Genomic DNA, 18,470 nt, shown 5'->3' with positions numbered 1-18,470 from the left:
CAAACCCATAAATTTAAGTAGGTTGTACAAAGTATGGTGTAAATTAGGGCATTGTCTAAGATCTTATGAAATAATATGTGAAAATCTAGGGCATGCCATACTACAAACGTGTGACTATGTGGATAATATTGCTAAGAATAAAGAAAAATGAAGCTGGAAGTTTGTCAAGAACAGGTGTCCATTTGAAGCTATTTCCATGACTGCGTGATAATTTGGTCTCTTACTAATTTAGGCTTTGATTGCCTTCTAAATACTGTAGTTCCTTCATTTAAAAAATCTCTTTTGAAAAGGCAAACTGTCTCACACTGTCTGGAGAGATTCACTTGTGCAAGCACTCGTAAGGGACAGTTCCTCAATTTGTATGTAGCATGGTTTTCGTTCCTTTAATATGTAGATGTAAACTATGCTTAAAAAGAAATATATGTAAGTATGATGAAAAAATGGCATCTTAACACCAACAGGAAATTTCTTGGTTAGGATCCAAAGAATCATCCACTTAGTTTCATATGCCTAAGGGATATTTGGACTTGTTTCAAACAGCAGCCACATGGCAGTACTCTTTCAGAATTGAGGAGACTAGCCAAATCAATTTGTGATATGACATGTGGGAGTGAGCCTTACTTTTCAATGAAAAAATGCCAGACCACCCCAATGGGTGTATCTGTAGTCTTTAGCAGCAGGCTCTTGATTATAACAGTGAGTTTTAAAATAATGTGACAGAACATGTCTAGCTAAATTTCATATATTTCTGTTAGAATGATTACTTAAAAAAAACAAAACAGTTGCAGTAGCTTGCAGAATTTGCAGTAGTTGCAGAATTATTTTCATATGGCTTGGGCAAAATAATTGGATATGTAGCCAACTAGATTGTTTTTGAATATATATTCAGAAATTCAGTAGGGGATTCTTTTGACCTTCGTTTCTTGACTGCTGATTGTTAAACAGTGTACAATAAAAGCAAAATTCTCAACCTACTTATTTTTACTTATTCTTAAATTATTTAACAGCATATATTTTGTTTTTAAAGATCAAAGAACGTGGATCTACCAGAGTCCATGCCCTGAACAATGTCAATAAAGTGCTTCAGCTTTTACATCAGAACAGTGTAAGTTCTTGTGATCTGCTGATTGATTTATTTCCCTGAAAACTAATGATGCTGCTGTAACTATAAACATAAGCTGCATAATGGCCTGTTCAACTGTATTCTGAAAACTTGGAAGCTGGGAAGAATTAATAAAATTCAACACGCCTACATCTTAATTCCCAGACTTAGGTGTAATTGTGATGATAGTTCATTTATAATTAGAGTGAACCTGTATTTCTTGTTCCTGAATTCCCAAAGATGAGACTTTCTATAAACTTTGCAGCCTGTAGTTCATGGTAGTGGTTATTTAAGTAAGAATATTGTCTACTTTTATACTGCACGCACACACATGCACGCACTTTTGTAGTGTTGTTAAAGGCAAGTGACTTTCTTCTGTCGAAATTAATTTTACTTGTTAGAAAATGTGGTAGAAGGAATCTAGGCTACTGTATAAGTATGTTTTCTTGAGCTGGCAAATATTTAATTTTGAACATGAACTATTAACATAAATGGGCTAAAGACTAGGTTGCTGAGGGTGACCAAATATTCAAGCAGATGATGTATAGTAGAAACTCTGCACTAATGAGCTTTCTAATGAAAATGTTTCGGTGGACGTGATTACCTCCCTAATACTTGGAATCAGAATATTTGCTGTGAATCAGGCTGTATTGAATGTTTGCATGTGAACACTTTTGGCTTGAAAAGTGCTTTCAAAGGGCCAAAAGTTTCACAGTTTTTAGCTGTTCACAGTTCATTTCTACTTCACTGTTTCATTTGTAATAAAAGTTGAATATTTTTAATGGGAATACCAAAATTTCATGAAATTACTGTGTATTTGTACAAATAAATATTTTGCTTTAATTATTTATATATTTATCGCTATTTATATTTAAATATTTATTTATATTTAAATAAATACGAGGCTACAGTCAACATTCCCATTAATTCTAATACTGAGAGTTCATGGTTATCTCCACTGAAAACATTAATATCTGCAGCATTTTTGTAAATTGTTTAATGGCTCTTGGAGAGATAAGTTAGGCTGTAAGATAACATACAGTTAAAGACCGCATTTTGATATTCATGACAGGCTAGGATTTGAATATGGGACTTCTATGTTCAAATACAGCACTATATCTGTTGTATTACATCTGTCCAATTAAGTGGCGCTTGCACAAGAGCACTTAACAATGGACTATACAGAACAACTTTCCTCATACCCAAGGTACTGTGAACCTTGGGCTCAATAGTCCCACGTCTGTAATGCTGCATGATGATTGGGAAGGGCAGGGCAGACGTTTTCTATATGAGAAAATCTGTTGGAAAATGTCTGTTGGAAGTTGGGCTATATGTACTATATTTATGAAAGTGGAAAAGGGAGAGGAGATGGACTTTGGTAGACTACCATTGTTTGTAGACATCAGCAATGATTGGAAGCCTCATCTCTCTGGATCAGGAAGTAAAGTAAAAGTACTCCTTTTGTATCTTTGTAGAGCAAAAATGTTTTATGGGGAGATGTGTTGAGCAGGGAGGGGGTGTGTGTGTACCTTTTCTTGGTTTTTAAAGATACAGTCTCCCTGTACTGGTGGCAGTTTTCAGGAATATTTTTCTGCTGTTGTGAGTTATACAGAATGTCTTGATAGAAACGTCTTGATTTATTCCTGGGAGAGATGTACAGCTGTTATTCTTTCCATGGTGGGTGCCTTCTGCTGCAGTTACTTTCTGTTTGGAGGTCTATGGACACTATTTATGTATGGAATTACAGAGGAGCCTATCGTTGGTTTTGAACACATTCGTTTTATAAATAATCTTAATTGTTATGAGCAATCTGTTGGATATGTGTCTATACATTCTATTGGGTTATGACCACTAACCCATCTTATTTATTTATTTATAGTCAAATTTATACCCCACCCTCCCCGCAAAGCAGGCTCAGGGCGGCTTCCAAAAACAAACATAACAATACAGAATAAAAACATAAATAATACAAAATTAAAACACAGCATTTAAAATAGAACATTACAAAATATCAGAATACTGGCGGCAGCTAAAAATCAAACAAATAAAGTGCTTTCCAACAAAGTGCTTTGATGTTATTCCACATAAAGTGTTTAGATGTTATTCCGCTCATTCTTAGGGCAGCTGCTCGATGTTAACATTACTGACTGTGCACTAGGGCAGTGGCGGCGGCCCCTAATTGTATGCCTGGCAAAAGAGCTCCGTCTTGCAGGCTCTGCGGAACTGTGAGAGGTCCTGCAGGACCCTGATCTCCTCCGGGAGCTCGTTCCACCAGGTAGAGGCCACCACCAAAAATGTCCCAGCCCTAGTACCAGCTAGCCTGGCCTCCCTCAGGCCAGGGAGGGTCAACCGATTTTGAGACCCAGACCGTAGTGCTCTCTGGGGTATATACGGGGAACGGCAGTCCCGTAGGTATGTTGGACCCGGCCATATAGGGCTTTAAAGGTAAGAACCAGCACTTTGAAGCAGATTCGGTATGCTATTGGCAGCCAGTACAGTGTCCTCAGCACAGGCTGGATGTGCTCCTATCTAGAGAGACCCATCAACAGCCTGACCGTAGCATTCTGCACTAGCTGCAGCTTCCGGATCCACAACAAAGGCATCCCCATGTAGAGAGCGTTAGAATAGTCTAGTCTCAAGGTGACCATCGCATGGATCACTGTAGCCAGGTCAGCACGGTCAAGGAAGGGAACCAACTGCCTAATCAGCCTCAAATGATAAAAGGCCGACTTGGCAGTGGTAGCTACCTGGGCCTCCATGGTAAGGGAGAGATCCAGGAGCACTCCCAAACTCCGAACCTCTGGCGCAGGGACCATTGAGCCCCCCCAAAGATCAGGAGTGGGATCCCCACCCCCGAACCGCCCCGACGCAGGCATAAGACCTCCGTCTTCGCTGGATTCAGTTTCAGCCAACTCAGTCTGAGCCACCCAGCCACGGCCTGCAAAGCACCATCCAGATCATTTGGCTGGAGTCCGACTGGCCACCTAATATCAGATAGAGCTAGGTGTCATTGGCATACTGGTGACATCCCAGCCCATACCTCCAGGCAATCTGGGCAAGGGGGCGCATGTAGATGTTAAATAACATCGGGGACAGCACAGCCCCTGAGGCACACCACCTTCTGTTGTTCCCGTAGCGCCACCCCTTGTCCCTGACCTTGAAGAAAGAAAGCAAACCATTGCAAGGCAGTCCCCCTAATCCCTACGTCGGAGAGGTGGTGGACTAGTAACTGGTGGTCGACTGTGTCAAACGCAGCTGACAGATCTAACAACAACAGTACCGCTGTTCCACCTCGATCCAGATGCCTCCAGAGGTCGTCAGTCAGAGCGACCAGCACCGTCTCCGTCCCATGACCCAGACAGAAGCCAGACTGGAAGGATTCTAACACAGAAGCGTCATCCAGAAAACCCTGCAGCTGTATCGCCACCACCCTCTCGATCAACTTGCCCAGATAGGGCAAATTGGAGACTGGCTGATAGCCAATTCGGCCGGGTCTAAAGATGGCTTTTTTAAGAGAGGGCAGACCATCGCTTCCTTGAGTGCCCTGGGAATTGCCCCTCAGAGAGGGATTTGTTGATAATCTCACTTAGGGCCCCTCGAAACCCCTCATGGCCAGATTTAATTAGCCAGGAGGGGCACGGGTCAAGACTGCAAGAGGTTGGGCGCACAGCTGTGAGTAAACTGTAACTTCCTCCAGACTGAGAGGGCTGAAGTGATCCAGGATCGAATTCGAAGACGTGCAATGGTCCTCAAGCTCACTCACTGTATCAAGTGTGGTGGGGAGGTTGTGGCGGAGCACCAAGTCTTTATCCGCGAAATAGCTCGTAAAAGCCTCACAGCCAATGTCCAATTCTCTAGCATTTGGTCTGCCCTGTGGCAGAGCTGTTATTGACCGAATCATCCTAAATAATTGGGCTGGGCGAGAGCTAGCGGACGCAATCGGCGGCGCTTGGAAAACTTTCTTTGCGGCTTTGGCTGCCTATCTCATAGGCTTTCATAAACGTCCTATAAGATGTTCTTGATGCTTTGTCTTGAGTTCGATGCCACCGTCTCTCTAGCCGTCTGAGCTCCTGCTTCATCAGCTGTATCATTATGCTTTTCCAGTTGTCTGGACTGTTTTTGTAGCATAGTAATTTTCTTCTCATTCGCCTGAGCCATTTTCCACGTACAATTTAATGTCTCTGCCATGGACTCCACGGCATCTGCTAATTTAGATATTTTTTCATCTACAATCTTAGTAACAGCCTTGGTAATGCTTTGTTTGGCTGTTTCAACGGCCTTCCTAACTTCTAGTTGAAAGTCCTTCGGCCTCATTACCTCCCTTTCTACTTCAGAGTCAGACGAGGCCATGATAATTCTCCCCCACTCCACTCCTTAATTATCTGCTTGTCTTACTGCCAAATTCCAGACGCTCTTTTTCCTCTCTCTCTTACCACAGTCAAGATTACAGGTCTTCAGCGTTTGGTTTTTGACAATCTTATCTCCAGAAGAAGGAATTTCTTTATACTATTTTCAGCTTTCCACCGGGAGCTCAGCCGCGACGCGGCTTTCCTCTCAGCCAAGCATGCCACGCCCCCCGAGTGGGGGTCATTACATGTTGGGAGAGTCCCAGGGCCGCCATGGACGACACCAGATCCATTGCCTGAGTGGAGGTCGCTTCATCGGCATGGACATTGAAATCACCCAGGACAATCAGTCTAAGGAGTTCCAGTGCCCAGCCTGCTATGGCCTCCATGAGGGACGGCAGGCTATTGGCCGGTGCATTAGGCGGTCGGTACATCAGCCAGATCGCCAAACTGTGCCCAGTCTTCCTAACCAGGCCAGCACACTCAATGTCCGTGATCCTCGGAGTCGGAAGCACCCTAAAGGAGTAAGCCTCCCGGATGAATAGAGCCACTCCTCCCCCCCGGCCCCTAGTCTGAGATTGGTGAAGGACCAAAAACCCAGGGGGGGCAGGTTGGGAGAGAGCCACTGTCTCCCCCTCCCTCACCCAGGTCTCAGTCACGCACACCAGGTCCACATTCTGCTGTTGCAAAAAGTCCCTAAGGACCATGATCTTATTATTTACGGACCTGGCGTTACACAACACCAGGGAGAGGGGTTATAATTCCTAGCCCCACTGCCAACATCCCTCGGGATGGGACGCAGGCTGGGAGAGGGCTGAGCTTTCCCATTTCTTTGCCCTCTTCGCATAAAACTCTGCCTGCTCCCACCACTATACTTTCCTCTCCCCAGGAGCACCAGAATTCCCTGGCCCGTATCACTGCCCTCGGCAGTCTCTGCAAGCTTCAGACCACCAGCAGAGCAATAGAAGCACTCAATATAGTGCTTGATTTAGATGGTACAATAAAATGTGCAACCACAATACTACTACTACCAATATACAGGCTATCCTACCACAAATAAACAGATGATTGCCAATGAAGCCAGTTATCGGCCAGTAAATAAATAAATAAAGGCCGCTACCCACCCACCCCCTTCCCTCAATTTAAATAAGATTTTATATTATTTATTTTTGTTTATTTTATGTTATTTTTTATTTTCTTTTTATTTTCTTTTATTTCCTAATCACTAAATTTACTCAATAAAAGCAATCACTGTATTATATACAAATTAATATAGGCGGCCTTAACGATTCAAATTCCACAATAAGAGCACCTAACTTAATAACTACAATCAATCAATTTATTAATTACTACAAAGACCTAAACCAGATTAGAGTAATTAATTACTAATATTAACATCCATTTAGTTATGGCTGAATACTCCACCACTTCTAAGGTAGTAGCAGCAGATAGCAGCTGTCAGCTGTTTCGATTGTCTCCATTACACTTGTACTAGTCCCACAGTTCTCCTTCCACGTGTTGGTATCCAGGAGTTGCTGCTAGCTTCAGTTCCTTCCAGTTGCTGCTTTGTACTTTAATGAATGTAATATATGATTTTGAGCATATATAGTTGTGAATTGTGGATGGTCTTCCCTTGGTGGGTGTTATTTGTGGCTATACTTGTACACTAAGGGTTCCCTATTGACTTTGGCATTATCTAGTTTTGAGGTATATGGGAAGCTTCCTCATGTTGCTCACCAAAATTATATTTCTAGTTTCCTTTGGTAACAGTTTTTGTGGCCTGCTGGACCTGGCCATAATGATTTTTCTTTTGCGTTTAAATGTTTTCATGAAAACTGATTTGCAAGTGTAATTTGAATGTCTGCTTGGGGACGTGCATGATTTAGACAACACAATTAAAATGTTAAGTTCTATGATCTATACCATTTGCTTGAAAATTGAAATAATATAAAAAACAAATACTTTAGATGGGCAAGGGATAATGTGGACTAAAAATTGTTAAGCAGCAGTATTTGACATGGATCTTTTAATATCAGGTGGAGCTGGTGAACATAGGAGGAACTGACATTGTTGATGGAAATCACAAACTGACTCTTGGCTTACTGTGGAGCATAATTTTGCACTGGCAGGTAAGGGAGTCTGGTGCTTTCTTTCAGTCTTGCATGAATAATGAATTTGTGTTATAGCTGTAACCTAAAGGGCCATATGGTGAATTTGGCAAGTGCAATTTTCTTGTGCCATGCAATCAACCAGTCCTGAAAGCCTAGGAACTGCCTATAACGTGGATCATATATCTTGTAGCTACAGAGAGAGAGAGAGAGAGAGAGAGAGAGAGAGAGAGAGAGAGAGAGAGAGCTCTGATGTGTGCACAGTAGTGCTTGAACATAACCAAAGAGGTTATTTTTATAATTGCTTTTGATCCCATCTTTGACTGTAAATTCATAAATAAATCAGAAATCATCCTGACCTTGAATCTCAACTTTCATTTTCTAGTCATGCTTTCAGTGAACTCAATCAAGTTTGATTTCTTAGTATTGCATATTTTATTTGAAGAGTGGGATGAATGGTTCCTAAAAACTGCTGTATCTTTGTAGCACAAAGCAAGTTTATGTTGACTTGAACCAAGGTGACATCCTAATCCTGGTATGTGAGGTAGAGAAGTCCAGCTGTGCTCAATCAACAGTAGTAAAATAAAGACAAAAAATGTAGATTGCCCTTCCCCACACGCAAGTAAAGGAGGTCCTGAACAGGCCAGACAGTTGATGGTATATGGCATACTTTTACTGCCACCCAAGAGAAGTATGGAAGGAGGAAATTCATGTAACTGGCTGTCTATCTGTAGCTTGGCAGATCATACATCTGTATATAAACAAGTGTGCCGTTGGGATGATATAAGATGCAGAGATGAAGACTTCTATAACTAGATTAATATCTATTAATATTTGCTGTGTATAGTAACAGGGAAGCAAGGAGGGGAGGCAGATCATGAAGTTAAAATCACACAAATCCGTAAGTCAGTGAAGAAAAAGGAACAATTTCTAGTGGAAATGGTTACTTTGGCTTAATTACCCATCCATTGCTAATGCAAGCAGAACCCACCTGTGAATGTGTATATGGTATCCCCAAAGAAAGGAAAAGAAGAGTGAAAAGAAAGGAAAAGAAGAAAGGAAAAGAAGAGTGGTAAAAGGGGGAAGATTCGATGGAGAGGAAAAGATTGGATGGGCATATCATAAATTTCTAGGGTACTGGAAAGAACAGGCTGGATAGCCAAATGTGTGGCTATGAGGAATAGGGGGAGGATGGAAAGCAGCATAATGCCAAGGGGCAAGTTAAAAGCAAAGGAGAGTAGGGGTACACTGCAGATGGGGACAGACAGGTCTCTCAAGTGGGTTTAGACACAGCGGGAAAGCATGAGGAGTTGTTCGCTGGAGTGCATAGGCTTGGTCGATTCTATTTGAAGAGCCTGCCTAAATCATGTACATGTTTATATTTTAGGCCACTGTTTTATATATATACTTGAAGGCCTTTTGTGTGTGTTCCTTTCAGGTCAAAGATGTAATGAAAGATATCATGTCAGACTTGCAGCAAACAAACAGTGAAAAAATCCTATTGAGCTGGGTGAGACAGTCTACTAGGCCTTATAGCCAGGTCAATGTTTTGAACTTTACCACAAGCTGGTCAGATGGACTTGCCTTCAATGCTGTGATCCATAGACACAGGTAAGTGGATACTTGTAAAATACTGCATCGTTAGTGAAATAAATGTTTTCAGAGTCTTCCTGTCAGAGGGATGAACATTGCTTAATGTGAAGTTTTTGCTTTTGTTTTAAATGGCAGTAACAAATTATAATAGAAGGAAAGTTGCCAAAGAAATATTTTCTTTGAGCATGAAGCCTTTTGTTCCTACTCCCATTTTTCAGTAAATAAAAATATTTGAAATTGTTCTAAAGCCCACTTGGCATATATTAGAGAGAGAGAGAGATGGATTTTTCTTGTACAGTGGTAATAATGGCTTTTGTTTAAAAATGCATAGGAAAAAGTAAGAGAATTTCTAGAATCTTAACTAAACCTGAGATGAATACTAATACCCCAAGAGTTCATATATACAAATTAAAAGTAAAGGTAAATAATTTCTTTCTTGCTTTGTTTCAAGTTTAGTACAGTAATATTATGTTAACTGAAGCAATGAAACTTCTGATGATAAAACTAATATTGTTGTTTGTGGGAAAAGCACATATGCTCATTCCAGCTCAACATTGTCATGACTGGCTGCCATTGAAACCAGTGCAACAAGTAACTCATAGCTGGCTAAGGTTTTCTTTGACATTTGGTCACAATTAGTTTATCTGGATAAAGGTTCTTGGGTTGTATTGTTAGCATAGCAAATTGTGGAAGGTACCTTTGCTGCCTTCTCTTTTCACTACTGCCCCCTGTACCCAGAAAACTTCCTCCTGACATCCAAGGGGTGCTCAGGAACATTATGGTATAAAATGTGGGTGTTGCAATGAGAAGGGGGAAATTGGCAGGCATTTTATTTCTCAACTCCTTTTATGAACTCTTTGATTTGGAGAAGAGCTTGGACTGTGGGTATGGGAGAATATTTCTACCCTTTTGTGTACATGGTATCCTACACTATTCCTGAGTGTCCAGTGAATTTTTGGGGGGGGAGGTTTCCAGGGGTTCTTCAAACTGCAATGGGACAAAGATCACTGTTGCAGAATTCTCTGACTGTGGTGTATAAGTTCTAATTCATTGTATGCCACTCTTGAAAATGGTATTTTGTTCAACAATAATTAGAATAACTTGTTACCCTGTCCTTCTGCCTTTGATACATCTCTCAATTCTTAATCTGATATGTTTAACGTTGCTGTAGGAATAGGTAGATATGTAGATGATCTGCTCTGCTTTTTGAAACCTCATGATAAAAACATTTGGCTTACAAAAAATCTCTGTTTTCTCATGGTTTTCTTTTGAGAAGAGGGTTAACCAGAGCCTGCATAGTTCATTTCTCCTCACGCAGATCCTCATGTATTTAAGATATTTGGCATTAGTGACACAGAATGTATCTGATCAAGATGGGTAGCCTTGTTAGTCTGTCTGTAGCAGTAGGAAAGAGCAAGAGTCCAGTAGTACCTTGAAGAGTAGCAAAATCAGTGGCAGGGTATGTTTCATGAGTTACTGCTCACCCTGCCACAAATTTTGTTAGTCTTTAAGGTGCTAGTGGACTCTTGCCCTTTTTTACTGCTACATAATGATCTGGTATACTTGTTCTAAGCCATTGTGTGGGATGTCTCTGGTTCAGATTCTTGTTCGACCATGCACTCATTAGGGTGGCATTAGACACTCTCTCAGTCCCTCAGGTATAATGGAGTGATAATACTACTAACCTATCTTGTGGGTCTCTGCCATAAGGATTATTAATGATTATTAGGAAAGGGATTGAAAATAGCCAACACTGTAATGCCTCTGCTCCGTAACAGCCTCATTTCAAATACTGTGTAAAGTTCTGGTCTCCCAAAAAAGGTATTACAGAATTGGAAAAAGTTCAGGAGAAGGAAGTCAATATGGTTAGGGTATTGGAGCACCTTTCAAGTGAGAAAAGGTTGAAGCGTCTGACTTTTCAGTTTAGAAAAAAATGACTAAGGAGCGACATGATAGAAGCTTATAAAATTATGTATGGTACAGAGAAAGTGGATAGAAATATTTTTTTCTCCTTTTCCCATAATATTAGAACTCAGGCACCTTGTAAAATTCATGGCAATAGATTCAGGATGGACTAAAGGAAGCACTTTACTCAGCGAATAATTGTATTCTGGAATTCAGTGCTAATGGATGGTGGAACACATATGGCCATGAGCAGAGGTGGTTTTAGAAGGGAATTCACAGATCGATGGAGGATGGCTACTAGCCATAAGTGACTAAAGGAAAACTTATTCATAGGCAGTAAGCTTCTGAATATTAGTGCTAAAAGATAGCATCAAGGGAAGGCTTTGGCCTCTGTGCTTGTTGGCATATTTGCTTCAGGACAACTTGTTAGCCACTGTGTGAAACAGGATGCTGGACTAGATGGACTGGCACATCATCCAGCAGGGCTGGTTTTACGTCCTTATGATGTGTGTAAATCACTTTGAGCATTCCAAGTACTATTGAAACAATTTTTGTTGTGGTTGTAATTACTAGGTTTATGAACTTGCTTCTTATTTTATTTCCATGTTCTTTTTTTTCAGGCCTGAGCTATTTAGCTGGGATAAAGTAACTAAAATGCCCCCTATTGAAAGACTAGAGCATGTCTTCAACATAGCTAAAAATCATCTGGGGATAGAAAAATTATTAGATCCTGAAGGTACAGTATAATACTATGCAGTGGAGTATTCATATTACACTATTTGCTTTATTTTTAGCTACCTAGTAGTTGTGTACATATGATACCAGCATTTATACATGGTACTATCTGAGATTGCTTTTCTATGTAAGTAGGATTCCAGTATTCTATTACAGTGCATCCAGATAATTTAGGATCTTTGAAAAAGCATATAGCATGTTATTTATGTGAACTCATCATAATCTGTGAGGTTTTGTAACTAGCTGATAGAATTTCCCTAATCGTCTTAATGATACTAACTAATCTGTGATAAGCTGATTCAAGTAGTGAAAAAAAGTCTTCTCTTCTAAATTCCTCAAGTATCAATCAAAGGTGATAAAACAATATTCTGAAATAATGTTATGGTGGGAGGGGAGTTTATGTCTACATTTTCATTAGTAGAAAAATGTGTTAGGTCCGCACTGATAACTGTAAGTTGTTGGTGAAGATGACACATAACACAGCAGCCCACTAGAACATTTATAGATATTTATAGATATTGGTGATGCAAGGTATTTTCAACATAAATGTAACGGAATAAGTAAAAGTAGTTCTGTGCGCTGGGCATGATTTTGCGATAATCACTTATAAGAACATCCAATAAACATTTATTTTTCAGATGTTGCTGTACAACTTCCTGACAAGAAATCCATTATCATGTACTTGACATCCTTGTTTGAGGTTCTTCCTCAGCAAGTTACCATGGAAGACATTAGGGAAGTTGAGACTCTTCCAAGAAAATACAAAAAAGAATGTGAAGAAGGTGACATGCAGGTGCTGTGTGCTAATGCCTTCCCATTTCCGGCTGGTTCTCTTGTGAAATATTAGGTGGCATTCAAAGATTTCTCCTGGAAAAAATAAATTAATTGTATCTTGGCAAAGCCAGTATTAAGATAGCTGTATGAACTTGTGCAGTTAGAGGATTCTAACTGTATAAGTGCCGGTGCTTCCTATTGCCAGTTTCATCTTGATTTGTAAAGTAAATGGGCATATTCAGAATTGATATCCAAGACTTCCATATTGCACCAGACTTTCAGTCTAATTACTTATTGTTCCTGTATTGAGGAGTGGTTCCCTTTAGGTATATGGTTTTATATATCCTCGACTTTTATTGCAGTAACTGTGGTTGCTCGTAATATGATTGTCTTTCATGGTGAGACAAACTATAAGCTAAGGTTTTAATGTCACAAACAAATGTCTCACCTCTGGCTGAGAGTGTACACAAATTAATATTTCAAGTGTCTGATTGGACATTTTGCCAAGTACTTGTCAGAGACCTGAGTTTGTGCATGTATCAGGTTTGATGCTGCATACTACAGGCAGGCATCCGGAAGCTGGACCTGTTACATAAGAGAAGCCACTGTTGGATCAGGCCAATGGCCCATCCAGTCCAACACTCTGTCACACAGTGGCCAAAAATACTAGGTGCCATCAGGAGGTCCAGCAGTGGGGCCAGGATACTTAGAAAGGGCAGGATATTTTTACAGCTGAAGTCTCTTTACAGAATAGAACTGATGAAAAGACACATCTGAAGTGATTTTAAAATGTGTTTTGTTCTGTTGCATAAAAATATTGTATGGCATCACAGAGTTTCTCCAGGAAAAGTTCGGTTCAGTGTTTTTTTTGCAACACTTTGTAGAACACATTTCTATAGTGTAAAAGTAAAGGCCACACAGGCTAACTTTTTAATGTAAGTAGAATTTTTGAGTTTGTTTTTATAAATGCAAGCAAAAGTAGCTATGCAATATTTCCTTAGTTTTTAATACTTATACAAAATAGATTCATTAGTTTTTCAAGTATCTGGTTAAGCAGTTTCATAATACTGGAAGCTTATTTTGAGTGGAAGCCATTTTCATTTTTAGCTGTGTAAACATGTCTGATGTGACAGGCACTGCTAATTTACTTGAGATTGTAAGATCATTAACAGCTGTGAAAGCTAGCCAGACAATTTCTAACATGGTACAGAAGTATTATATCCTTATGGTGCTAATGAATTAAGAAAATGAGCTAATGAAAAGCAAAACTTAAATGTATGGGTGCTAAACACCATGGCATTGTGGGGATGGGGCATTTAGAATCCGTGAATGTGTGCTCCAAGAGATTCCTTCATTTGTGAATGAAGGTTGAATACGCTTTGGGTTTGTAACTGAAGGAAAGAAGTAACTGAACCCATAGAATGCATATCAGAGAATGCAAGTGGTGTGTGTATGTGTTGGGGGCGGAATTGGGCTTTCAATACACATTTCTGCCATCTCCTTAAGATTCTTTCCTTACTGAAGAGTGGCTTATTCCTCCTAATAACTTCCCAGAGAGAAAACCAATAGGATAAGATAGGACAAAATCTCCACTTAGGACCCTGAACTAATGCTTATGCATTGCTCTGTGTTTTCCGGGATTAAGTAGGTACATACGTGACCAGGGCTAATTTCTGAGGCTGACTCCCTCCACCTCCAATCCTCGGTTTTTATTTTTTTGTGTATGGGGCTGTATGGGGGAGGTATGCTTGTAGAAACAATTTGCTACCCAGATTACACACTCCTGCATTCAGGACCCAGAACTGCCAGCACATTTACAGCCTCCTTTAAAAATACAATGCATATAATAAAATCAATGCATATAATCAAATAAAAAAATACAATGCATATAATCAAATCAATAATAAAAGTTGAATTGATCCTCTGTGTATGATCTATTGAGAAAATATGCAACTTGCACGAATTACACTTCTCTTTGTATGTTCACGGCTCTTACATATGTAGGTTAACAGCTTCTAACTCGGGGGTGTCTAACTCATTTGTTACGAGGGCCGGATCGGACATGAGACCTTGTTGGCCCGGGCCATGTGTGTCATAGAATGTAATGCCAGGTAGCGGACATATAAACTTTATAAAGGACACAGACAAACACAATTAACTTTCACATTGCTTTCTTACTGAGAAAGACTGGATCATGAGGGCATGGACACAGTGAAAAGGGCGAGGGAATCCAGTTGCACCCAGGACAGCCTTGGCATAAGGAGCCTAACAAAACACAAACACAGCATAAGTAGCCCAACAGAATACACACACTGTAGCAAGGCACACAAAAGCTCATACCTTGAACAAAACTGTGTTGGTCGTAAAGGTGTCTGGTATTTCTGCTGTGCGATTGAGGCAGCCCAGCAAAGCAAGCTCTCTCTTATTCCCTCCCTCCCTGCCTCCCTTCAGGGAGGAGCCTCAGCCAGTGGAAGGAAAGAAAGGTTCCCCTTTGTCTCCTGTATACGATTGAGGCAGCCTGGCTGGGAAGTGACCTATGGCTGGTTCCCTCCCCCTGGGAGGGGGTGAACTTTATAAAGGACACAGACAAACGCAATTAACTTTCACATTGCTTTCTTACTGAGAAAGACTGGATCATGAGGGCATGGACACAGTGAAAAGGGCGAGGGAATCCAGTTGCACCCAGGACAGCCTTGGCATAAGGAGCCTAACAAAACACAAACACAGCATAAGTAGCCCAACAGAATACACACACTGTAGCAAGGCACACAAAAGCTCATACCTTGAACAAAACTGTGTTGGTCGTAAAGGTGTCTGGTATTTCTGCTGTGCGATTGAGGCAGCCCAGCAAAGCAAGCTCTCTCTTATTCCCTCCCTCCCTAAAGCAAGCTCTCCCTTATTCCCTCCCTCCCTGCCTCCCTTCAGGGAGGAGCCTCAGCCAGTGGAAGGAAAGAAAGGTTCCCCTTTGTCTCCTGTATACGATTGAGGCAGCCTGGCCGGGAAGTGACCTATGGCTGGTTCCCTCCCCCTGGGAGGGGGTGGGACAGGAGCCTCAGCCAGTGCTTTACCATACTCACTCAATCACCCAGGAGAGGCTTGCCTATCTATCTCTCCTGGGTGATTGAGAGAATCTGGTAATTTCATGGACGGCTTCAAGAGGGAATTAGATAAACATATGGAGCAGAGGTCCATCAGAGGCTATTAGCCACAAGGTATAGATAGGATCTCTCAGTCTGGGGCAAGTGATGCACTGTATTCTTAGTGCTTGGGGGAGGGCAACAGTGGGAGGGCTTCTAGTGTCCTGGCCCCACTCCTTTACCTCCTGATGGCACCTGGTATTTTTGGCCACTGTGTGACATAGCGTTGGACAGGATGGGCCATTGGCCTGATCCAACATTGGCTTCTATTATGTTCTTATGTTCAACTGTGATGTAGCATCAGCAGCAGAACTGGAAAAGGAAGCAGGCAACAGCCTGGGCCTTGTGGGCCAGATTGCAGCCCTCCAAGGACCTGATTCCGCCCCCGGGCTGCATGTTTGACACCCCTGTTCTAACTGGTTATTTTCTAGTTAGTTACTGAGGCAGCTTCAGGCTATTAGGGGAAGCATACATAATTAGGTCATGCTTTTTTTTTAAAATCAATTTAGTGTCTTAAGTGGAGCCTTATATCTTTGCCACAGAGAGATGTGCAAAAGTTCAGATGCAGGTCCCTGTTTTGGGTGTTATAATAGGTGTGATGCATGAGCTCGCTTATTCTTCCTGTTTCTTCCATGACCTGAATGTCCAAAGTCTTCCTGAGATGCCTAGTTTTCTTCAGATAACGGCTTTTGCTTCACACAAGACTTCCATGTGCAGATACCATTTGGAAGTAGGCCAAATGCTTGTGGTTTACAGACATCTGTTTCGAACATTGGCTTCTATTATGTTCTTATGTTCAACTGTGATGTAGCATCAGCAGCAGAACTGGAAAAGGAAGCAGGAAACAGCCTGGGCCTTGTGGGCCAGATTGCAGCCCTCCAAGGACCTGATTCCGCCCCCGGGCTGCATGTTTGACACCCCTGTTCTAACTAGTTATTTTCTAGTTAGTTACTGAGGCAGCTTCAGGCTATTAGGGGAAGCATACATAATTAGGTCATGCTTTTTTTTTAAAATCAATTTAGTGTCTTAAGTGGAGCCTTATATCTTTGCCACAGAGAGATGTGCAAAAGTTCAGATGCAGGTCCCTGTTTTGGGTGTTATAATAGGTGTGATGCATGAGCTCGCTTATTCTTCCTGTTTCTTCCATGACCTGAATGTCCAAAGTCTTCCTGAGATGCCTAGTTTTCTTCAGATAATGGCTTTTGCTTCACACAAGACTTCCATGTGCAGATACCATTTGGAAGTAGGCCAAATGCTTGTGGTTTACAGACATCTGTTTCGATGCAAGTTCGAAAGCAAGAAATTGCAAGTAGATAAATAGGTACCACTTCGGTGGGAAGGTAACAGTGTTCCGTGCGCCTTGGTGTTTAGTCATGCCAGCCACATGACCACGGAAACGTCTTCAGACAGCGCTGACTCTTCGGCTTTGAAACGGAGATGAGCACCGCAACCCTAGAGTCGGACTCGACTGCTTCCTTCTGTGTCACAGCTTCTGTGTGTCACTCTCCTGCTTCCTTCTGTGTCACAGCTTGCTTTGCCAGGCTTTGCCATATACTTACATCAAAATAAGCTGATGTTGCTTGTGTCGCCCATGTTTTTCGATATCTACATGAAACTGCTGGGAGAGGTCATCTGAAGACTTGGAATGAGTTGTCACCAGTATGTAGATGACATTCGGCCTATCTCATACTTCCACTGAATCCCAGTGAGGTTGTGGAATCTTAGAATTGATGTCTGGCGGCAGCTTTGGGCTGGGAGGGCCAGGAAACTGAAGCTTAATCCTGGCAAGGTGGAGGTGCTACTGTTGGACAGAAGGCCTGACCGTGGGTTTAAGGAGTTCCCTGTACTGGATGGGGTTGTGTTCCTCCTATAAGAGCAGGTTCACAGTGTGAGCTGCTGCTGAGTTGGTCCTCCAGTTGGATAGACAGGTTGCAATGGTAGCCAAGAGTGCCTTCCACCAGCCTCAGCCTTTCCTGACTACGAAAGATCTTGCTACTGTGGTACATGCCTGATAACACCTAGATTAAATTTCTGAATCCACTCTATGTGGGTCTGCCATTGAAGAGTATCTAAAAAGTACAGATGCTATGGAATCTTTCAGTGAGCTGTTTGGAGTCCGCTGTAGGGATCATATCACTCTAGTCTTGCCCATCTGCACTGGCTTCCAGGCTTCTTCTGGGATCAATTCAAGGTGCTGACATTAACGTTTAAAGCCTTAAATGGCCTGGAACCTATAAAACTTAAAAACTGCCCACTTCTATATGAACCTACCTGTCTGTTAATTCATGTTCAGGAGCCCTGCTTTGGGTGCCAGTGCCATCTGAGGCTAGACAGGTGGCAACCAGAGAAAGGGCCTTCTCAACTGTGGCACCAAAATTAATGGAATCCCATCTCCAAGGAGATTTGTCTGTCACTCTTGATCACTGTCTTCTTACTGACCTTCCTGCTTGTTTGTTTTCAATTGCTTGTGTTTGTGTATGTCTGTGTGTACTGTTCTTAAATGTACTGGTTTTTAATGTATATTTAATTGGTCAGCAGGAGTGTCAAACATGTGGCCTGTGGGCCAGATCTAACCCCCACAGGGCTCGGATCCAGCCCACAAGCAATTGGCTCTCATCTGCTTCCTTCTCCCACTCTCCTGCTTCCTTCTGTGTCACAGCTTGCTTTGCCAGGCTCTCTAAATCATACAGGAGCTACAGAGCAAAGCCTCTCTTCCCTCCATTGGCTGTGGCTCCTCCCCCTCCTCGTCCCCTGGGGAGGGAGGGAAAGA

The 18,470-nt window shown here is 41.7% G+C and overlaps 1 protein-coding gene across 1 annotated transcript in view; it reads left to right on the top strand.

Annotated features, from left to right (window-relative positions):
- The window catches only part of UTRN (utrophin), a gene marked incomplete at its 3' end in the record, with an annotated part of 245,001 nt that overhangs the window by 99,855 nt on the left and 126,676 nt on the right, over positions 1-18,470 (top strand). Inside the window, exons 4-8 of the mRNA XM_015421983.1 lie at positions 1,028-1,105; positions 7,485-7,577; positions 8,995-9,167; positions 11,675-11,790; positions 12,428-12,587. Coding sequence (XP_015277469.1) covers positions 1,028-1,105; positions 7,485-7,577; positions 8,995-9,167; positions 11,675-11,790; positions 12,428-12,587 — 620 coding nt within the window. The remainder of the gene's footprint in view (positions 1-1,027; positions 1,106-7,484; positions 7,578-8,994; positions 9,168-11,674; positions 11,791-12,427; positions 12,588-18,470) is intronic.

Source organism: Gekko japonicus, unplaced genomic scaffold (genome assembly GCF_001447785.1).
Source record: "Gekko japonicus isolate JY-2015 unplaced genomic scaffold, Gekko_japonicus_V1.1 scaffold114, whole genome shotgun sequence".
NCBI classification, from domain to species: domain Eukaryota; kingdom Metazoa; phylum Chordata; class Lepidosauria; order Squamata; family Gekkonidae; genus Gekko; species Gekko japonicus.
This window is presented reverse-complemented; position numbering and strand designations above follow the sequence as displayed.